The sequence below is a fragment of the Rhinopithecus roxellana genome, chromosome 9 (genome assembly GCF_007565055.1).
Source record: "Rhinopithecus roxellana isolate Shanxi Qingling chromosome 9, ASM756505v1, whole genome shotgun sequence".
In the NCBI taxonomy this organism is placed as follows: Eukaryota; Metazoa; Chordata; class Mammalia; order Primates; family Cercopithecidae; genus Rhinopithecus; species Rhinopithecus roxellana.
The window spans coordinates 24,641,053-24,664,862 of record NC_044557.1 but is presented as its reverse complement, the minus strand read 5'-3'; the positions used below and the strand labels follow the sequence as shown (position 1 = coordinate 24,664,862).

The following is a 23,810-nucleotide window of genomic DNA, read 5'->3' as shown; positions in this document are numbered from 1 at the left end:
TAGGTAAATACACTACCTGCCTTCAAAAAATAGTCTCTAAAATGTAGATGGCAAAGTGATTTCCAGGTTGGCTTTTTAGAGACAAGAGTATTTTTAGTTACTGTGTATTATTTAGAGTTGTGGTCTAAGCACAACCGAATGAAGGTTTTTAATTATGAGAGTGGCTATTACAACAGCAGCAGACCAGGTATATGCTATGTAGACTTGCTTTTTAAAATTACAGATGAAGGCTGGGCGCAGTGGCCCATGCCTGTAATTCCAGCACTTTGAAAGGCTGAGTTGGGTGAATCACAGGGTCAGGAGTTCAAGACCAGCGTGGCCAAGATGGTGAAACCCCGTCTCTACCAAAACTACAAAAATTAGCCAGGCATGGCAGCAGGCGCCTGTTATCCCAGCTACTCAGGAGGCTGAGGCAGGAGAATTGCTTGAACTCAGACGGCAGAGATTGCAGTGAGTTGAGATTGTGCCACTGCACTCCAGCCTGGGCGACAGAGACAAAATAAAGTAAAGTAAAATAAAATAAAACAAAATAAAATAAAATAAATAAAATAAAATAATCTGGCACATTAGTTTCTGGGGCCATAAAGGAAGGCATGGAAATATCTGTATTATAGTCATTCATTCAACAAATATTTATTGAGTGTTTACTAAGCTTGACATTAAGTTAGTAGTAGATACTAGAGACATAAGCATCATGTCTCATAAGCACAACTGTATGTGATTCATAATTGGCCGTTTGTGTGGTGTTTGTCCTTAATATATTGTCATCTCTTTTTTCATAGTCTTCCCAGTTGTGTACAGTATGGGGTAAGCTTAATATTATTTTACTAAATTTAAACAAGGAAACATTAAATGTGCAGTAACAGATTTCTGTACTTGGACAAAATGGCCAGTTTCAGATAGAATAATCTGTGTGTAAAGGCTGTTTATCACAGGGTTTACACTGGATTTGAATCTACTCTGCTGCTTACTACCCTCAATTTTACTATGTTTAAAAGGGGACAGTAATACTTTTTAAGTTGGATTTTTGGGAGGGATTACATATGAGTATTTACCATGGTGTTTAGCAGATAATAAATATTAGTTACTTTTATTATTGCAGATATGCTGAACACTTTTGGAAAATGAACTACGTAGGTATTATTTCATAATTGAAATAGTTTATGGAAAAGTACCTGTAAGACATTTTTTTTTTGAGACAGAGTCTCGCTCTGTCACCAGGCTGGAATGCAGTGGCGCTGTCTTGGCTCACTGCAACCTCCAACTCTCCGGTTCAAGTGATTCTCCCAAGTAGCTGAGACTACAGGTGTGTGCCATTATGCCCAGCTAATTTTTATATTTTTAGTAGAGACGAGGTTTCACCGTGTTGGCCAGGATGGTCTTGATTTCCTGACCTCATGATCTGCCCACCTCCACCTCCCAACTTTAAGGCATTCTTAATGTTATTGTTACTTTTGGAAACACGGTAGACTTCAGTATGCCAATTAATTAAGATTGTAACAAAGTTAGTTTTAAAGGAAAATTGCATATGAATTTTCATTTTAGTCTCAAAAAAGCATACTCAATAAAGACTTCACTAATCTCAAAGGATTATTATATTGCCATCTAGAAACTGTTCTTTTGGATCTCTGACAATTGTTACATTTGACTTGTGGTTGTTCTAATGCAATCTTTTGTTTAAATTATTATTACCAATCTGGTGCCCGAGATTGGTTCTCCCCTCCCCTTTTACTTAACCTCTCTCTTTGTGGATCAGCCACATGGGAACTTTATAATATCTGATCTCATGCTTTGCTAATAGAATGTGTACTTCTAAAATGTTTTTCTAGTATTTATGATGGATTTTTTACTGTTCCTGCTTATGACTAATGGAATGCGTTTGTGATGCAATGGTGACATTAGGGTTTCTGCCTATAAGAATACAACAAAGTGATAGATGTTCTGAAACAAATGATTTTTTTGTACAGGTTTTTCCACACCAGATAGAGGAGAGGGGGATGTTTCTCAAAGTGGGTGGGCAGTGCTGTGATGCTTTTTAAAGTAAGCATCCCTCTTTATGCAGTGGCGGTGCCTATGGCTTTTTATTCCTAATTTATCTGTAAAGTTTACTTTAATTGCGGTATCTTTTTTTCTATTTGTTTCCATTAATTCCTTTTTTTTGGTCTTAAATTGGTAAGCAGAAATTGATGTAATAATTGCACTTTTCATCCCTCAGAAGTAATCTCCTAGTGTTAGCTTTATGGATGGGATTGAGGTTTGTATTGTTCTCTTGTTTAATAAACTGTACTTCTGATTATGGGGCGAGTCTAATCAGAATTAAGATAAGAATGAGATAAAGGGGAAAAGGCCCGGTGCGGTGGCTCACACCTGTAACCCCAGCACTTTGGGAGGCTGAAGTGGGTGAATCTCTTGAGCCCAGGAGTTTGAGACCAGCCTGGGCAACATGGCGAAACCCCATCTCTACAAAAAAATACAAAAATTAGCCAGGCATGATGGTGTGCACCTGTAATCCCAGCCTCTCAGAAGGCTGAGGTGGGAGAATCACCTGAGCCTGGGAAGTCGAGGGTGCATTGAGCTGTGATTGTGCCATTGAACTCCAGCCTGGGCAATGGGAATGCGACCCTGTTTCAAAAAATATAATAAAAAAGAATATGATAAAGATACTTATAAAATAATTGTGTTTTGGTGCTTTTAAGTTATTTATACTTTGTTTCTACCCTTAGTGAGAAAATTGTAGTTTAATGTATGTACTCAAAGATTTTGTATTTTTCACCAAAATTTTACGGGGTAGAATATACTAGATGAAAAACTCAAGAAATATGTTATCAGCATTAAATTTATCTTAGCTGCTCAAGAGTCATAATCACATATAATATGACGATGTTATTTTGAACTTCATTTCCAGATCATAGCAATGGATCATTTAACTTGAAAGCTCTGTCAGGAAGCTCTGGATATAAGTTTGGCGTTCTTGCTAAGATTGTGAATTACATGAAGGTAAGTACTTTTCTCAAATAAAAATCCTATTTAACTTTTTGGCAAAAGAAGGGGATTAGGGTTTTCAGAAGTTAAATTTCTGTATACACCAAAATTTGTGAAAATTGTGCATTTTCAATATGTGCGGTTTATTGTATGCCAATTATACCTTATATTAATTTAGCATTGCAGCAAGTTACCAAAGTATATTTAATCTGCATTAACTCAAGGGTACAATTTAAGCTCACCATTTCACTTAATAAGAGTGTGCCTAGGCAGTAGATATATCACCTCTTAATGAATACCGGCTGGCAAAACCAATGGGAGAATGTGATTGATTTTTCGGGATATTGCTTCCATTGATGTGAGAAGTAAAAAGTGCATAGTTCGGGCAGATGGTGTGATGGCTTCTGTGTATCTTGGAGGAGAAAATTAAGTCTTAGAAAAACATTGACCCACAAAAGAATTAGAATTTAATGTTTTGGTAGAAGATTTAGTACTTTTTGAATACTAAATTTTGATCATGTAAGATTTTGGCTTTACTTTCAATTTTGTTTTTTTTTTTTTTTAGACAGTCTTGCTCCATTACCCAGGCTGGAGTGCAGTGGTGCGATTGTCGCTTACTGCAACCTTGAATTCCTGTTGTCAAGTGATCCTCCTGCCTCAGCCTCCCGAGTAACTGGGACTACAGGCATGCACCACCATGCCTGGCTAATTTTGTTATTTTTAGAAGAGACGAAGTCTCACTGTGTTGCCCAGGCTGGTGTCGAACTCCTAAGCTCATGTGATTTTCCCACCTCAGCCTCCCAAAGTTTTTGGCTTACAGGCATAAGCCACTATGCCTAACCAAAACTTTGAATCTTAACTAAATTTATTAAAGCGGGATTTCATTTTTAGCTAAGATGTAATTTCAAATTTGCTCCCTTCTTCTGCCAAACTCTTAGTCACAATGAGTTACTAGTTGCGTCTCTTGAAAAAATCAGACAGTACTATATTTGTTATTTTAATTTCGTCCATCTGTTGGATAAAATATATATCAGATTTTTAACTGTGCTAAGGCTCTTCTTTTGTAATTTAATAGACTTGGTGTCTAGCTGAGTCTAAATTCTGTGGCTTGTATTTGAGTTATAGTATAAATATGTTAGTTTATAACTCCCCATTATTAAATAATATATTTTGACACTTAAGTATTCACCATTCATTCATTTCATCCATTTATTCCCCCACGTGGCAAGCAGTTATGAAAATCTGTTTGCTATTTAGGGCACTAATGGTGAGAATACCCAGAAAAAATGCACACCCTCAGGGCTGTCACTCTATTGAGGGAGACTGACATTTAAGTGCCACGTTTTTGCTACTCTGTTAATACGGTCTTCACTTCCCTATGTGGCTTACTTATAACTTCGTCTGTCTTAGAAAGTGAACTTCAGAATTTTTGCTCGTGTTCCCTACAATTTGAAAAACTGTGTACCCCTTTGTACATATTTTGAGTTGATAACTACACTATATTAGCAAAGTTTAAATAGTGGCACTATTCAAGCAAAAATTTAAATGATGACCAGAAATACGTAATTTCTGGCATATTGTAGTATTTCAATAAAATGCATCACTTTTAAGTTTATCTAATAGAATCTAAATGTCATTATTTAAAAGTATAAAAACAAACTCCCTTAATGATTGGGAATTTTAATTATTTTTTCTTTGAATATTTATCTCCCATCTGTTATCCCTTTGAATTTTATCCAAATGTTATGTATTTTTATCTTTAAAATCATTTATTGATCATCTATCAAACTTTTCTGCCACAATAATATGTAAATAAATTGGAATTTAAAATGTTTTTCCTATGACCATAAAGCTCTAAGTGTTAAAAATAACTTACGGTTTGAGTTACTTTTCCAATTATTATTGGTGCACAGTTGATTAGAATAACATACATAGATTAAAATTTTGATTAAATTCACTTTGTATCAGAAATTTATTCTTGAATGAAATGAATGCAACTGTCTCCTCTCTTCCTCCATTAGTTCTTATGTTTGGCAAATCTCTTCCTGTTTTGAGATTTTGTAGATTTTAAGTGCTTAGACATAAATGTTCAAATATATAAGTTAGTTCTAATGGAAATTTTGTGGTATCAAAATCTTCCAAGTTATATGTCAAAAATCACTAGTGATTTTATCATCAAGCATCCATCAGTTAATACTTCTGTTAGGTTCTTCTTCAGTTTTATTGAAAGCAAAAGAATGGAAACTACCCAACTTGCCAAAGGATTTGTTACCTAGTGCTTAACCATTTATTTTCTTAGCTTCTAGGAAGCATATCAAAAAGGCTTTCACAAGGCTTACCAAATGTCTTATATCAGTTCCCCTCCCTCCCTTCATAGGTACTTTCTTTAAAAATCTGATATATTCAGAAGCAGTTGAGAAAATAGAAATACTATTAATTTTAATATAACTTTGCTAATTTTTTATTACAATTATGTGTTTTAAATGTATTTTTGTGAAAACCTTTAGGATGAAGGTTTAGCTTGTTCAATTTTTAGAAAATATTTCCTTGTTAACAAAGCCAGTCTCCATTGTCAAACCAACTAACCATAACAAACTTGCTTTGAATCATAAAATTTTCCTCTATTTTAAATTTCAAATAAATAGATTACCAGATATTTTGGATAATATGAAAACCACTGAGGAATAAATTATAGAATGTATACTAAAATATACTACTAAAGTATTTGAGATGAAAATTATGTGGCTCAAAAGAATTAAAGTAATTTGTCAATTTTTATAATTAAACATTTATGTGCTGCTTGTCACATTAGATTAAAAATTGAATAAGTTAAAATATGAAGCAAGGGATATGATAAAAGTTGTGTTATTTATTTATTTATTTTTGAGACAGGGTCTTACTCTGTTACCTAGGCTAGAGTGCATTGGCACCATCCTGGCTCACTGCAGCCTTGATCTCCTAGCCTCAAGTGATCCTCCCACCTTAACCTCCCAAGTAACTGGGACTACAGGCACATGCCACCATGCCTGGCTAGTTTTTGTATTTTTTTCTTTTGTAGAGACCCTGTCTCACAGTGTTGCCCACATTGGTCTTGAACTCCTGGGCTCAGGGGATCCCTTAAGTGATCTGCCTGTCTCAGCCTCCTAAAGTGCTGGGATTACAGGTGTGAGCCACTAGACCCGGCCTGTTACTCCTTTTTAAATGTGTGTTCCTGCATCTTCTGATCTCTGATTTCAGCTATTAGGTATAAATAAAAGGGAATGAATCAGAAATAACTTTACATTTTTATTTGGGTAATTAATGAAAGAGATACCTACTGTTAAAACTACTCAGTTTGACAGCATATCTTTTTGTCAGTAGGAGGTAGAAATATTAAACTGTTGAAAAACTATAGAATTGACTAATTAGAATAAAACTTTAATGATATGATTTGACAACATAGATTTTTAACTACCGTATTGAGTAATGCACACTCAATCTAAAGTGATTTCTATATAGTTTTTATCTGTGACTTTTATATAGCACAATTTGAATGACTTGGCAGTCCCACAAAGTATTTCTGTTGTATTTAAAGGAATCAGCCTCCCTAATTGATATTGTTCCAGCTCTCTAAATATGCTTTTTCTTCAAGCTAATAAATATTCAAGGAATGAGTTTTAAGAATTACTTATATTTAAACTCTCGGCCCAGCACAGTGGCTCACACCTGTATTGTCAGCACTTTGGGAGGCTGAGGCAGGTGGATCACTTGAGGCCAGGAGTTTGAGACCAGCCTGGCCGACGTGATAAAACCCCGTCTCTACTAAAAATACAAAAAAAAAAAAAAAAATTAGCCAGGTGTGTTGGTACATGCCTGTGATCCCAGCTACTTGAGAGGCTGAGAATCACATGAGTCTGGGAGGTGGAAATTGCAGTGAGCCGAGGTTGCACCACTGTACTCCAGCCTGGGTGACACATCAAGACCTTGTCGCTCATAAAAAATAAGAATTCTTGAAAAAATATTTCTTTTTATCTATTTTTTTTTTAACCAGTGTTCTCTTTGCGTTGCTTTTATCGTACTCTTCCCCCTAATAGCAGTGTGTTCTTGGACAATACTGAGTGGAGGTGGGACTGTCGGGGGAATGGTTGTTAAAGGAAACTTTAAACAACTGCTCACAGATTATGATATATTAGAATGTTCCAGCAGGGGCCAAAATATTTTAAACTCTTTGAAAAATATGTGACTGGAAAAGACAAGAAGCCCAGTAATGGATAGTTTATGGCACCTCAGTCATTCTTGAATGCTTCCCTGAAACCGTTTTTTTGGCTTATCTGTTTGTTTGGGTCCCTGGAGTTTATTATTCCTTGAGGCTGTGTATCATAAATTCTGAATGGAGGTGAGATTTGTACTTTTTTGTGGTGGGGGGAGCTGGAAGGTAAAGAGGAGAAGGGCTTATTTTGAAAGGGAAGATGTACATGTGGAAGGTATCTGTCTTGGAAAGTCTCCCACTGTCTCTTGTGTACCTTTAGAAAGAAAGCAAAAGAAAGACAACAGAAATGCTCCTTATAGTTTATTTATTTAATAGGGAAACTGTTTAATTGCTTAATGAGAATGATTTAGAAGCTATGTGGAAAAAGTTCCATGGGAGGCATTAGATAGGTACAGTGAGATTTACAGCAGATAGTGATAACTTTGGACAAAGTGCTAAAAAGAAAGATGAAAGGCGGATACAGAAACTTCAGGGTCATAATACTAAGAACATGCAGCGGGGGAACAAACTGCCCCCCTCATCTCACCAGCTCCTGAGATGGTTACTGTGATACCATAGCTCAGTAATTTACGTTGGAGCAGTAACTGAGACATCAAAAAAGATTAAATTATGTTCAGTGACCTGGTTAAGATGAAAGAGGAACTTTATGGTTTATTTTCAGAGGATTTTTACAGAAATAGTTGATGTAAAACAAATTTTATTGCTTAAAGGTGTAAGTTTTAAAAGCACTCCAAGTTATCTCGAAAATCCCCTTAGGATGCCTCTTCGTATGAGACAGCACTTTAATTCTCAGATGACAAATTAAGGGTGTACTTTATTTTTGATAAAATGGTTTTCTCTTGATTTCAGCATTATTCCTTATGTCTGTTATGTAAAACACTATGTTGAAAAATCTGGGTTGATTTGGCTTATTCTAGCTTAGTGTTTCTCCAGTGTCATTCTCCAACCAGTATCAGCATCACCTGGGAACTTTTTGGAAATGCAAATTCTTGGGCCCCTTTCAGACCATTGAATTTGAAACTCTGCGAGCATAGCTCAACAGTCTTTTCTTTTCTTTTTTTGACAAGGAAACTCACTCTGTTGCCCAGGCTGGAGTTGCAGTGGTGCAATCTTGGCTCACTGCAAGCTCCGCCTCCTGGGTTCACGCCATTCTCCTGCCTCAGCCTCCCGAGGAGCTGGGACTACAGGCACCTGCCACCATACGTGGCTAATTTTTTTGTATTTTATTAGTAGAGACTGGGTTTCACTGTGTTAGCCAGGATGGTCTTGATCTCCTGACCTCGTGATCCACCGCCTTCGGCCTCCCAAATGAGCAACAGTCTTTTTTTTTAAAAAGCCCTTCAAGTGCTTGTGAGACATGCTGAAGTTTGAGAACCACTGGCCTAACTTCTGTCTGAATTACTTCTGACAGTTATTTTTGAATTTAGAAACTCTGGAGTCCATAGACATTAAATGAAGTAGGGTTTCAAGAATATGGATCTATTTCCAGTTTTAAATAAAGTATTTAAATTACATGACAGTATCTCTACTAAATACAGGTGTAAAAATTTTTAAAAAGATATGAACAAATTTAATCTGTTCAAATATAAGATATGAATATATATGTCAATAGATCTGATAATACGTTGCGATGGAGTAAAGTTTGGGAATGTATGAGTGGTTAATATTTGAAAATTAATTAGTATAATTTATATTAACAGAATAAAGAAAAATCATGATCTCTTAGTGGTTGTAGAAAAAGTTGCTGGTAAAGTTTTTTTTGTTTTTTTTTTTTTTGAGTTTTCTTTTACGAGTTGGAGTCTCACTCTGTCGCCCAGGCTGGAGTGCAGTGGCGCTACCTTGGCTCACCACAACCTCTGCCTCCCAGGTTCAAGCGATTCTCCTGCCTCAGCCTCCCAAGTAACAGGGATTACAGGCATGTGCCACCACATCCGGCTAATTTTTTGTATTTTCAGTACAGATGGGGTTTCACTGTGTTGGCCAGGATGGTCTTGATCTCCTGACCTCATGATCTGCCCGCCTCAGCCTCCCAAAGTGCTGGGATTACAGGCTTGAGCCACCGTGTCCGGCCTTTGGTAAAATTTAATACCAATTTATGATAAAAACTTGTAGCAAATTAGTAGAGGCAAAGTTCCTCAATGCAGTAGAGCAGCCTTTCTCAATCTTCTTACTCTGGAGGAACCCTTAAGATAATTTTCAGGTCTCAGAGAACCCATGCAAAGAATTGCTATACCTCCAGTTCACATATATTAAGCTAATCAGTAAGTTGTGGATATGATAAGTTAATAATAATTGTCAGTGCTCTTTTGACAGGAGAGTATTTTTGTCTTTGCATTTATTTTGCCCAACTTATTAGCCTGCTCTTTGTGTATGTGGTTGCGCCCTACTCCCCAGACAGGATCTCCACTCTTATGCAAGTCAGTACTTAAGGCAGAGGAAACCTCGGTTTTTTTCTTTTTTAAAATTTTCTACTTGATTTCTTTTTTCACCTGATCAAAGTAGACAACTTATTTGTTCTCAGTTGGGCAGAAGCTTGAGATAAGAAAGGAACCTTTACCCAGGTTCACGTTTGTGTTGAAAGAGGGGGAAAGTATTGTTTAATTTTGTGTTTCAGTTCTTCCAGGTGGTTTTCGAGAATGCTTCAGAGTTGCTGGTATCATTCCTCACTTTCAAGCCCAAACAGCATTACAAGGTTTCCTTTGCCACATGGTTTTTCCAGAGATTCAGTTTTCCTTTGAAATCTAAATGTCTTGTCACTTGAAGTCAAAATATTTTTTTAAAACTTGTTCAACTGGTTCATATTATTTTAAAAAGTCTGCTAACAGGCTAGCTCCTGCAGTCACTCTTCATCTTCAGAGCACTCAGTAAAGCATGGCCTACTATTTTCTTGAAAGTGCTTCTGTAATTCAACTTTCAGCTTCAGCATTCTGTTGAGGAATACCTCCTATGCTGAGCCACTGGATTTCTGTATGTAGCAGGAGATTTAGGTGCTCAAGTATACTGGTCTATGTTTAATAAAGCAAATCGTTTTTAAACATCATTCAAGACTTTTTTTTAATAGTGATGGGGTCTTACTATGTTGCCAGGCTGGTCTTAAACTCCTGGCCTCAAGCAGTCGTCCTGTGTTGGTCTCCCAAAGTGCTGGGATTATGGGTGTGCGCCACTGCACCTGACCCATCAAGACATCTTAAATTTCATTTCCAAGGATTTTTGATGCTTAGTACTGCTCTGAAGAAAGCAATGTCATGATTTTTTTTTTTTTAGACAAGAGAGGTAAAACCTTGCCATGAGCCAGCCATTAATGGGGAACATCACTGTAGATGCCAACGCAGTTTCTCTAAGATGGACTTCTTGTTTCTAGATATGAAGACACCACATTGAATATGTCATGCCCTTTGTTTATGGTAGTTTTTTTTGCAGCACAAAAATTATTCTTGAAATTCAGCATTGTTTAAAATAATTTACAAGACATATATCGTGAAATCTGTTGGTTTGTCAGCCCGGATAAACAAGCTGTTTCTCAGTTTATTAAACAAACCTCTTAGCATCATGTGACATATCATCAATTTGTCAACTTATACTGTTTGAGAGTGGAACCTTTTCAGTTTCTCATGCCGTGCATTTTACTAACTGTCATTTAACATGCTGACATGATTAGGTTCCCATCAGTGGTGTGATTGTACCCCCTATACCCCCTTTTTGGACAATAAATTCTGCTACTAGTAACATGCTTTATGAGCCTTTTCACTGAATGTGATTTAAAAACAAAAACAAAAATGAAGAGCTTTACTCTGAGATTCCAATAAGTACCTGACTTGTCCAGTAGCTATGATTTGTTTGAGTGATTTTTCAGTTTTGCTGGAGTCATAAATTGTTTGCCACAGATGCTGCACATTGGAATAGGACACTTTGGATTACTAACCTAGTGAAGTTCATTGATAAGTAGTTTTCACTGTAGTGGTGGGCTGTTCTCTATTTCTTGCTGTGCTGGTGCAGTAAAATGGCCCAAAAGATTATAGTTCTTTATTACTTGCCTTATTAGAATTGTTCCTGGGCCTAGGTTTGGATTCTCTTCTCTCATAAATTGTATCTTCAGAAATCATCACACTGGACTGTCAGACATGTGTATAAGACATAGATGCTAATATGTTATAAAACTAAAGGGAATAGTAACTGAGAAAGTTGCGAAAAATATGAAAACTTCACAATACATTTTACTTTTTTTTTTTCTTTTTTGAGACGGAGTCTCACTCTGTCATCAGGATGGAGTGCAGTGGCGCGATCTTGGCTCACTGCAACCTCTGCCTCTCAGGTTCAAGTGATTCTCCTGCTTCAGCCTCCCGAGTAGCTGGGACTACAGGTGTGTGCCACCACGCACGGCTAAATTCTGTATTTTTAGTAGAGTTGGGGTTTCATCATGTTGGCCAGGATGGTCTTCATCTCTTGACCTTGTGATCTGCCCACCTTGGCCTCCCAAAGTGATGGGATTACAGGCGTGAGCCACCATGCCCGGCTACATTTTACTTTTATTGCTACATAATCCATGTTTTGCAACATTTCAGAGTGGTAAGAGGCAGTTGAATCTTGGTGTGTAAACATTCCTTGTTTAGAATGAATGTTTTCCTTAGATTTTCTGTTATACCAGTAGAGCTTGTTTGGTCCTGTAAGTCAGTGGCACTGTGTGAAGGAAGGTTGGAGGATGTAATTTGGGAGGGGAGCTGCTGACATTGTCAGCCTACTGTGCTTTTGTTTGTGCCATATAGAGCTTACCAATTATCAGTGGCCTAACTGCCCCTGTTGCATCAAAAACGGATAGTGGCAGGCTGGGCACGGTGACACACGCCTGTAATCCCAGCACTTTGGGAGGCCGAGGCAGGTGGATGACTTGAGGTCAGGAGTTTGAGACTAGTCTGGCCAACATGGTGAAACGCCATCTCTACTAAAAATACAAAAATTACTTGGGTGTGGTGGTGCATGCATGTAGTCCCAGCTACTTGGGAGGCTGAGGCACAGGAATCATTTGAACCCTGGGGGTGGAGGTTGCAGTGAGCCAAGATCGTGCCACTGTACTCCTGCCTGGGCAACAGAGTGAGACCCTGTCCCTTAAGAAACAAACAAACAAACAAAAACAGATAGTGCCCTCAGCAAAGTGAACATAGCCCTCATTGCACACTACCACATGGTGCTAAAAGATTCCTTATGAAACCATTAGTTTGGCTGTTCAGTAGTTGCCTGTTACTGTGAGCACTAGCATCACATGGTGTAAGAAGTTAAAAAAAGTTTATTTTTAAAAATCACGATTTCTTGTGAAAGCCTAGGGTTTTGTGGAATGCTGGTTGAGAAACCCAGTGGTAAGAGGGTAACTACGAAAACCTAGATTTATCATCATACTTAACGATGAAATAGCAAATGTGTTTTCTTTAGGTCAAAAAAGACAAGGATACCAAATTGTCACAACTTTTGTTCTGTATTGTACTGGAAGTTCTTCCTGGTGCAGTAAGGCATGAAGGAAGTAGTAACATAAAAATTGGAAAGGAAGAAGTAAAACCATAGATGACGTGATTAAGTATGTAGAAAAGCTAGAAGAATCTGGGAACTATTGGAATTAATAGGTAAATTCAATAAGGTTACCAAATAAAGATCAATCTACAAAAATCAATTTCTACAAGTTTACAATAAAAAAATAAGAAAGTGAAATAAAATACGAAAGGCAGCACACCAAAACTCATCCACTAATTAGGAAGAAATTGAACAAAGATATTTTCTTTGCTGAAAACAAAATCAAGTCTTTAGTTGTAGGGTATTATTTATGCACTCTCTATAAGCACTGTTTCATTTTTCTTTTTAATTCCTGATCTGTGAGGAAGGGATTTGCAGTTTCTCTTGATCTTTTGTTGCTCATCTCTCATTTTGATCCAGTAGCTTCCCCTTGGCAACTGGATAGCTGCATTTTTGGCTTTTCTGTTTACAAAGCTCAGTGTAGATGGTTAGGCTTTCATACATTGGTTATTACTTCTGTCATTGATTTTGTTCTGATTCCAATAATTCCATTTATTTTTAATTTAAAAACAGTAATACAAGGCTAGTAAATTTTTTTATTTTTCTTGAGCTGTAGTTTTGTTTGCTTATATTTTCAGGTTTAGGTTGGCCTTTTGGTACTTTTGTGTTTGTAATGGGGGGAAAACTTTTAATGTAAAGGAAACAAAGGAACATAGATCAAATTTAGTAATGATAATAGAGAATATGGAATAATATTTTGAAAGGCTCATACTGGCTGTCCTTAGACAAGTAAAACTACACTAACCTCCATTATTCCTTCTAGTTTAGGCTATGTGCTTCCAGCTCCATATATCCAAAAGTCTACTGCACTGCTCTCCGTCTTTTCTTAGCTACCTCTTTTTTTTTTTTTTTTTGAGACGTAATATCACTCTTTCCCAGGCTGGAGTGCAGTAGTGCAATCTCGGCTCACTGGAACCTCTGCCTGCGGAGCTCAAGTGATTCTCCTGCCTCAGCCTCTTGAGTAGCTGAGTTTACAGGCCTGTGCCACCACGCCTGGCTAATTTTTGTGTTCTTAGTGGAGTTGAGGTTTCATCATATTGGCCAGGCTGGTCTTGAACTACTGATCTCAAGTAATCCACCCGCCTCAGCCTCCCCAAGTGTTGGGATTACAGACGTGAGCCACTGTGCCCAGCTTGGCTAATTCTATTAAAATTTTCTTAGCTTACTCTTTGTACATGTACTAGTGTATTACCATACCAATACATTGTATATGTTATAAGCTTACACAGAAATAAGACATGAAAAAGAGATAAAAAGTAAAATATACTATTTTAAAATAATTTTTTTAACAGTATAAGAAGCTCTTTTCCTGACTGAAAGCAGTATGATTGAATGAGTGCTGTGTCAAGCATCTTCATTTAGCCTTTTCTTACAAAGTGATGAAGGTCCCATTTTAAGTTTAATTTGTTTGGAACCTTGGTTTTAATTGATGTCTTAGCAATAAAGACCCTTACAAAGATTTATAGATCTCAAAGGAATGAATGTGTGTATGTATATGTTTGTGAATATATGTATATGTGTGTGTGTATATATATAAAAGTTTCCTATTGCTGCTGTAAATTACCACAAATTTAGTGGCTTAAAACAACACAAATTGGTTCTCTTCCAGTTTTGGAAGTCAGAGGTCCAAAAGGCAGACTGGCTGGGCTAAAGTCAGAGTATAGGCAGGTTTGGTTCCTTCTGGAGGCTTCAAGGGGAGCATCCCTTCCCTCTGTCAGTTTCTAGAGGCCACCTGCATTCCCTGACTCATAGTCCTTCCTCCAACCTCTCCTGTTGTCACATCTCTTGCTGTTCACTTGGACTCTCCTGCCTCCCTCTTTCCCTTTTAAGGGACACCTGGAAATCTGCAATAAATGTCTCCTATTTAAGGATTCTTGGTTTAATCATGTCAATGAAGTCCCTTTTGTCATGCAAGGTAACACAACCACAGGTTGATTTGGATGTGTATGTTTTTGGAGGGAGGGTATGCATTATTCATTCGGGGGTTATAAATCATTGTTAGAAAATTATGACACTGATTTTTTTAATCCCGACAATTTGGTTAGTAAACTCCCATTTAAAAAAATATGTCAGTTTGGCTCCAGCCTGGGCAACAAGAGCAAAACTCCGTCTCAAAAAAACAGTCAGTTTATGCAAAATATATCAAAATGGATTATGATTTTTAAATTACCAACAATTTTGATTTTAAACTCATAGAAGGGTTTTGTCTGGAAGACTTTTTAAAAAATTATAAAACAGCACTCAAAGTACTATAAAACTATCGAAGTAGACTGGCACAGTGGCTCACGCCTGTAATCCCAGCACTTTGGGAGGCTGAGGCAGGTGGATCATGAGGTCAGGAGATTGAGACCATCCTGGACAACATGGTGAAACCTCGTCTCTACTAAAAATACAAGAATTAGCCTGGTGTGGTGGCATGCGCCGTAGTCTCAGCTACTCAGAGGCTGAGGCAGGAGGATCACTTGAACCCGGGAGGTGGAGGTTGCAGTGACCCAAGATCGTGCCACTGCACTCCAGCCTGGCAACAGGGCGAGACTCCATCTCAAAGAAAATAATAAGTTTAGAAAATAGTTTATCAAATTTTTAAGATGTGCAGATATGACAGTTTTTATTCTTAAACTCAGAAATCACATAATGATGGAAATATTTCCCGGTCTTTTTCAAAATGCTCTTTCCATGGCATGAATTTATTTCAAAAAGCAGTTACTTTTACACATCATTAAATGCCGGCTTTACTTTGAAGGAACAGATGGCTTATTTTAATTATTTTTAAAATAATTGTTAGCAAACTATAAATAGCTGCTATAATTGTAGAATATTGAGCAGATTTGAAACATTATGCCTTTTTGTAAGGAGAAATTTGTAATTCATTTCTTACAGCTTTGTGAAACCATTGTACAATGTCTACCTTTGAAAGGTCTTTAAAAAAAAATTTGCCACAATCCATCTGATAGCAGGCCCGTCTCACTGTGTTGCAGAATCCTGAAAGTGAAGGAATGAGTGAGGCCATGCCTGCTGGGCCCTTTGTCATGTCCCAGGCCTGCCTCAGGATTCCTCCATGCACATCACAATTGGAAATGTGGATGCCCTGACATGAAGTGAAGGAGCCACTCTTGTCAGTCCATATATTCACTATTAGTAAAGCATAACTTTTTTTTTTTCCCCCAAGACAGAATGTTGCTCTGTCGCCCAGGCTGGAGTGCAGTAGCGCAGTCTCGGCTCACGGCAACCTCTGCCTCCTTGGTTTAAGTGATTCTCCTGCCTCAGCCTCCCGAGTAGCTGGGATTACAGGTGTGTGCCACCTTGTGTGGCTAATTTTTTGTATTTTTAGTAGAGATGGGTTTCACTATGTTGGTCAGGCTGGTCTTGAATTCCTGACCTCATGATCCACCCACCTTGGCCTCCCAAAGTGCTGGGATTACAGGCCTGAGCCACTGCGCCCAGCCTAAGTAAAGCATAACTTTTAAATGGAAATTAAAAACAATTTTAATAAGCGTTCTAAAGAATCATCCTGAGGTACCCACTTTTGTGCCCCTGGGGTGTGTACACCCCATGTAGGAGACCACTGTGCTGTACTGTAGCTGCCTGGCGTTTCCCTGTATTCTAGTTATCATGTCATCATTCAAGGTCTGTCCAGTTTTCTCTTTCATTTCTTCTGATTGAGGATGTCTTCCTGACAGATAGTTGTATACCTAGCTTTTTTTTTTTTTTTTTGAGACAAGATCTGGCTCTGTCACCCAGGCTGGAGTGCAGTGGTATGACCACAGCTCACTTGCAGTGTCTGCCTCCTGGGCTTAAGCAGTCATTCCACCTCAGCCTCCCAAGTAACTGGGATACAGGCGCGTGCCACCACACCTGATTAATTTTTGTATATATGCATATGTTTTGGTAGAGTCAGAGTTTCGCCATGTTGTCCAGGCTGGTCTCAATTTCCTGGGTTCAAGCAACCTGCCAACTTGAACCTTCTAATTTGCTGGGATTCAGGTGTGAGCCACTATGCCTGGCCATATCTAACTTTGTAGCTTGTATGTTTAGCTTCTCCCCTCTATTGGGAGCTCTTAAAGGCAGAAGTAGTTTGCATTTTATTGTATGTCTCATTGCAGTACTCTCAGCACATAATAGTTACCACTAAATATTTGAATGAATAAGTGAATGAATTAACAGCAAATGCTCAATGAATGGTTCTTTTGTGTGGTGTGTTAGGCTTATGTCTCTATCTGCTGTCTGTACCTTCTAGTTTGGAGAAGTGGTTATTTAGTTTTCCAGGGCCTGCCTGAAGCCCAGTGAGGTTCAGTAACTTGCTTAATGTGAGGGAACTTGGAGCCTGGGTTTTGTTTTGTTTTTTTTTTTTCTTTTGAAGAGTTATTTTTGTTTTGGATAAATGACATATCTTTTTGTACAAGAAGTATAATAAGGTATAATGAAGGAGCCTTGTTCTCACCTGTCTTGCTACTCATTTTCTCCCCTCTTGTGCTTCCTACAGGTAACCTCTTTTATTTGTTTCTTGTGACTTTTTCAGTGGTTCTTTATGCAGAAACAAAGTTCAAATGTATACTTATTTCTGCCCTTCCCTGTATACAAGGTTTCATAGTGTGTATGTTTTTTAACATACATTTTTTTTATTTAAAAATACTTTATTTTTTAGAGGAGTTTTAGGTTCACAGCAAAATTGAGTGGAAAATACAGGATTCTCATCCATTCCCCTCCCATCCCCCCGCCTCCCACGGCTTCCTCCACTATCAGCATCCTGCACCAGAAGAGTACATTTGTGACAGTTGATGAACCTGCGTTGACAAATGACCACTCTAAGTCCATAGTTTGCATGAGTTCACTCTTAGTGGTGTTCTTTCTGTGGGTTTGGACAAATGTGTAATGGCCTATGTCCACCACTATAGTATCCTACTGAGTATTTTCACTGCCCTAAAAATTCTCGGGGCTCTGCTTGTTCATCTTTCTCTCCCCACAACCCTTGGCAACCACTGAACTTTTTTTAATTTTTAAATTTTTATTTATTTATTTATTTTTGAGACAGAGTCTTGCTCTGTTGCTAGGCTGGAATGCAGTGGCTTGATCTCGGCTCACTGCAACCTCCGCCTCCCGGGTTCAAGTGATTCCCCTGCCTCAGTCTCCTGAGTAGCTGAGACTACAGGTGCGTGCCACCACGCCCAGCTAATTTTTTGTATTTTAGTAGAGATGAGGTTTCACCGTGTTGGCCAGGATGGTCTCGATCTCCTGACCTTGTGATCCTCCCGCCTTGGCCTCCCAAAGTGCTGGATTACAGGTGTGAGCCACTGCATCTGGCCTGCAGCCACTAAACTTTTTATTGTCTCCATGGTTTTTGTCTTTTCCAGAATGTCAGTAGTTGGAGTCATATAGTATGTAGCCTTTTCAGATTGGCTTCTTTCCCTTAGTAATACGTATTTAAGGTTTCTTCATGTTTTTTTCATAGCTTGATAGCTCATTTTGTTTTAGCTCTGGATAGTATTCCATTGTCTGGATATATCACAGTTTATTTACCCACTCAGCTACTGAAGGACATCTTGGTTGCTTCCAGCTTTTGGCAATTATGGATAAAGCTGTAATAAGCATTCTTAGTGGATTTTTGTATGTACATAATTTTTTGGCTCATTTGGGTAAATACCAAGGATCATGATTGCTAGATTCATGAAATGGTAAGAGTGTATTTAGTGTTGTAAGAAACTGCTGAACTGTCTTCCACAGTGGCTGTGCCAGTTTGCACACTCTTCCTTTGTACCTGCTCTAGCTTTTGGTATCTACATTGTGTGTGTGTGTGTGTGTGTGTGTGTGTGTGTGTGTGTGTTCATTGGATAGGCATGATACATATGTTTTTTAACTTATTACTTTGTCCTGGACATCTTTTCAAATTAGCACATAGAGAAATTTTACATTTACTTTGTGAACATCAGTATAGTGGAATGGATGTGCTGTGGTTAATCTGTCTTCTGATTATGGACACTTGGGTTGTTTCTAATATTTTCTTTTTATAAACAATGCTACAGTGTTTCTTTTCTTTTTTTTTTTTTTATTTGAGTTGGAGTCTCGCTCTGTCGCCCAGGCTGGAGTGCAGTGGCATGATCTCAGCTCACTGCAAGCTCCACCTCCCGAGTTCACGCCATTCTCCTGCCTCAGCTTCCCGAGTAGCTGGGACTACAGGCGCCCGCCACCATGCCCGGCTAATTTTTTATATTTTTAGTAGAGATGGGGTTTCACTGTGTTAGCCAGGATGGTCTTGATCTCATGACATCGTGATCCGCCTGCCTTGGCCTCCCAAAGTGCTGGGATTACAGGCGTGAGCCACTGCGCCCGGCCCATAAGTCACTTTTCTATATGGTACTGGTATTTCTGTAGGATAAGTTTCTAGAAATAGGATTGTTTGGTGAAAGTTGAGTGTCTTTTCCTATGTTTAAGGTCATTTTTGTAATCTGTGCGTTTCTGTCTTTGGGTCATTTTCCATTAGTTTTTTTTGTTTTGTTTTGTTTTGTTTTGTTTTGAGATAGAGTCTTGCTCTGTCTCCCAGTCTAGAGTGCAGTGGCATGATCTCAGCTCTCTGCAGCCTCCTCCTCCCAGGTTCAAGCAATTCTCCTGTCTCAGCCTCCCACGTAGCTGGGATTACAAGCGTGCACCACCATGCATGGCTGATTTTTATATTTTTAGTAGACATGGGATTTCACCATGTTGGTAAGGCTAGTCTCAAATGCCTGACATGAAGTGATCCCACCTGCCTTAACCCCACAAAGTGCTGGGATTACAGCCGTGAGCCACCGTGCCTGGCCTATTTTGTTAGGTTTTTGAAGCTCTTGAAATGTTAGGAAAAAGTAGCTCTTGGTGATATGAGTTGCATATATTTTTTGTCAGTTTATCTTTTTATTTTATAGAGCAATGAGTTTCAACCCCGTTCTGATTTCATAGTCTATGGCTCTTCATCACTATAATTATACTACCTGGAATAATACATGTTTTTCATTCCTGAAGATTTATTTATATGTAACTATGATTTAATGCATCTAGCATTTTAAAACTATCTTCTAATAACAGTTTCTTCACTTGATAGACACGGCATCAGCGAGGAGATACGCATCCTCTAACCTTAGATGAAATTTTGGATGAAACACAACATTTAGATATTGGACTCAAGCAGAAACAATGGCTAATGACTGAGGTAAGAATTTAGTTGATTATCAAGAGAGATTTCCTGTAACTAGAATTTTTTTTTTTTTTTAGGCAGAGTCTTGCCTAAAAAAAGAGTCTTGCTCAGGCTGGAGTGCAGTGGCGTGATCTCAGCTCACTACTGACTCGGCCTACCAAGTAGTTGGGACTGCAGGCATGCGCCACAATGCCAGGCTAATTTTTGTGTTTTTAGTAGAGATGGGGTTTCACCATGACCTCAAGTGATCGGCCCACCTTGGCTTCCCAGAGTGCTGGGGTTATAGGCGTGAGCCACCGCGCCTTGCCTAGAATGTTTTAATATGGTGAAATCTGATAATGCTTTTTACTTTTTCTTAAAAGAAATGTTGTAGGGTCTTTGTTTTTTGAATGTACACATTTGTAAGATTGATTTGTTGGTTTTCACTTAATTTTATGTATCTATTTCAAAATGTTAAAGGTAAGACTTCTGTGTAAAAGTTGTAAAGAAGTCATTGTACCAATTCCACTTATGTTTTTACAGATTAATTAATGCTTATTTTGTATTGCCAGATTTATAATTTGTATACTTGTAAATTGAATTGTTTTGTTTTAGAAAATTTAAATCATAAGGTACTGCAGGGATAAGAAGATATTTTGTTGCACAATTACTGCTATTATGGCTTGATGTGGAAAAAAGTCGTGAATGCTGTGTATGAACACATACCATTTGAAGAAACCCCAGCACAGTGACCGTGCTAATTTGGAAATAAGTAGCATTTAAAAATTCAGATGTTCACTGCTTTTGAATTTAAATATGAGGTGAAAACTGAGAAGACTACTTTCTAGGACCAGAGAGAGAGTCTAGAAACCAAATGTAAAATTCCTAACATATATAATTCGTTTATTTTTTTACCATGCAAAATATAGGTCTTGACTTTTATAATGTAGCATGACTATTAATTAGCATAATTGTAGCTCATTGTATTAGTGATATACAAACAATGGTAATCCACATTTAAATTTGCTGGTTTAGCTAACCTTGAGAGCTCATAGACTACCAACATACAGTTAACAATGACTCTGATCATTTTACTATTCTATTCTCCCTTTTTTCTTCTTCCTGTGTTTCTTCTCTCTCTCCTTTCAGGGTCAGGCTGGCAGCTGCAGAAGAAAATATATAGGGTTGCTCTTTTTGAAGAGCTTTCCTTCTGATACTAGCTGTACAACAGAACTGACTAGAAACATAATTATATTCAGTAATTCCTGCATTCCTACTCAGTTTCATTCTCAAGCTGACATAGGTAAAGTTCTTGTATGCACTAGTCTGGTTCTTTTCAGTTTGTTACACAGCTGCCAGTGCCAGTTGATAGCAGATGGGGAAGACCATTGACTAGTACGGGTAATGTCTCTCACTTTATAATGCCAATATGTGATAAACTATGCTTTGCAGGCGGAATGGGCACTACTCAGTTCACTAGGTGTTTTATTGATTCCTACCCATTTTGACTTCTAGAAGAATATAGATTCAGCTTTTTTCAAAGTAGTTGTGATAAAATAGTTTTTTTCTCTTCAAAGAATTTATGTAAATAAAACACAGGTTTTTTTTCTTTTTCTTTTTTTTCTTTTTTTCTTTTTTTTTTTTTTTTTTTTTTTTGAGGCGGAGTCTCGCTCTGTCACCCAGGCTGGAGTGCAGTGGCCGGATCTAAGCTCACTGCAAGCTCTGCCTCCCGGATTTACGCCATTCTCCTGCCTCAGCCTCCTGAGTAGCTGGGACTACAGGCGCCCGCCACCTCGCCCGGCTAGTTTTTGTATTTTTAGTAGAGACGGGGTTTCACCGTGTTAGCCAGGATGGTCTCGATCTCCTGACCTCGTGATCCGCCCGTCTCGGCCTCCCAAAGTGCTGGGATTACAGGCTTGAGCCACCGCGCCCGGCCATAAACACAGTTTCTTTTATAAAAAGTGAGTACCATGCTGATCTACTCTTCTGGAATCCTGGATGTCCAGGATTTTAGGCCTGCCAGTTTGTATTCATAAGGTACTTTTAATTTGCCACTGTATTGGCTAGTGTTGTATTTTAAAATAATTAGTAGAATTAAGAATGTATATATGGGCTGGGCGCAGTGGCTCATGCCTGTAATCCCAGAACTTTGGGAGGCCGAGGCAGGTGGATCACCTGAGGTCAGAAATTCAAGACCAGCCTGGCCAACATGTTGAAACCCTGTCTCTACTAAAAATACAAAAAGTAGCTGGGTGTGGTGGTATGCGCCTGTAGTCCCAGATGCTGAGAGGGAGGGAGGCAGGAGAGGGAGGCTAAGGCAAGAGAATCGCTTGAACCCAGAAGGTGGAGGTTGCAGTGAGCTGAGATCACGCCACTGCATTCCAGCCTGGGCAACAGAGCAAGACTCATTAAAAAAAAAAAAAAAAGGAATGTATTTATGTTTCCATTTGTTAATATACTCCAATTGTATCACTGTTACAGGCTTTAGTCAACAATCCCAAAATTGAAGTAATAGATGGGAAGTATGCTTTCAAGCCCAAGTACAACGTGAGAGATAAGAAGGCCCTACTTAGGCTCTTAGATCAGCATGACCAGCGAGGATTAGGAGGGATTCTTTTAGAAGACATAGAAGAAGCACTGCCCAATTCCCAGAAAGCTGTCAAGGTAACCTCTCTCTTCTTTTTGTGTCTTAATGTAATTTGAATGAACAATGACTTCTTGGTTTTAAAAATATCAAACATTTTACAGTTGTTTTTAAAGCTTCCATTATATACACATGGGATTACAGTGAGCCACTTGAAGGTTTGAAATTTGTCTTGTGCCACCAAGCAGGAAAGGGAGCAGCCATCTCTGTGTAACTTTGACGGGTTCCTGTTGCTGTTGCTATATGATTGTTTGATTGTTCAGGATATTTCTGGAAAATTTTCCTCAAAGGCAGTAGAGTTTCTCTTGTAAGCTGTGTTTGTAAATAAGAGTGTCTTCTATAATAGTAGTAGATGTTCCTTACCTGAGGAACTAGAGCCATTAAAACATGAAAGTATTGGTTAATAACCTGGCTATTTTGAAGTCCTAAAGGGGCTACCTATGAAAGTCCTACTGGTACAGATTACATTTCCAGTTTCAATTTGAAACTCACTGGGGAAAGCTGCTTGTTTTCATTTGTCACAATTGCTAAGGATTAATGTTAACTTATTAAGCAGGTTCATTCATTTTGCTACCTGTAGAAGAAAACTTGGCCTTTTCTCTGCTCTGCTTCTTGGTAATGGAATTATACATGTCACATCTTCTGGTATTGTACCACAAGTCCTTGAGACTCTCTTTATTTATTTCAGTTTTTTTCCTATTCTATTAATCCATTGTCAAGTTCACTCACTTTTCTTCTTCACTTCCAACTTAAGCCCAGTTGGTGAATTTTTTAGTTGTATTTTTCAGTTCTAGCCTTTTAAAATTTTTCTTCTAGTTTCTGTTTCTTTGCTGAATTTTCTTTTTTTTTCCATTCGTGATAGGTATCTTTTGTTACACCCTTGAGTATGATTTCTTATAGCTGTTTTAAAATTCTTATTCTAACAGCTGAGTCATCTTAGAGCTGGTCTGCACTGACTGTCTCTTTTATGGGTCATATTTTCCTGTTTCTTCATATATCTAATACATTTCTGTGGGTCTTAGACCTTGTGAATTATATTAATATGTGTAAAGACTCAGGATTCTGTTACATTCCTCCAAAGAGTGTTTTTATTTGTTTTGTTTTGTGGTTAAGTGGGCAATTACTCTAAACTTTGTCTACCCTACAGCAGGTAGCATATGATATGTCTCTTCTGTTCTTTTAGCCTTAGCCCTTTTGCTTGGAATCTTTTTCCATTCATGCATAGCCCAGGG

The 23,810-nt window shown here is 38.1% G+C and overlaps 1 protein-coding gene across 2 annotated transcripts in view; it reads left to right on the top strand.

Annotated features, from left to right (window-relative positions):
• GTF2E2 (general transcription factor IIE subunit 2) overlaps positions 1-23,810 on the top strand; it is an 88,170-nt gene that overhangs the window by 24,015 nt on the left and 40,345 nt on the right. For both annotated transcript variants that reach the window (XM_010370881.2, XM_010370882.2), the window contains exons 3-5: positions 2,906-2,997; positions 19,863-19,970; positions 22,416-22,598. In XM_010370881.2, coding sequence (XP_010369183.1) covers positions 2,906-2,997; positions 19,863-19,970; positions 22,416-22,598 — 383 coding nt within the window. The remainder of the gene's footprint in view (positions 1-2,905; positions 2,998-19,862; positions 19,971-22,415; positions 22,599-23,810) is intronic.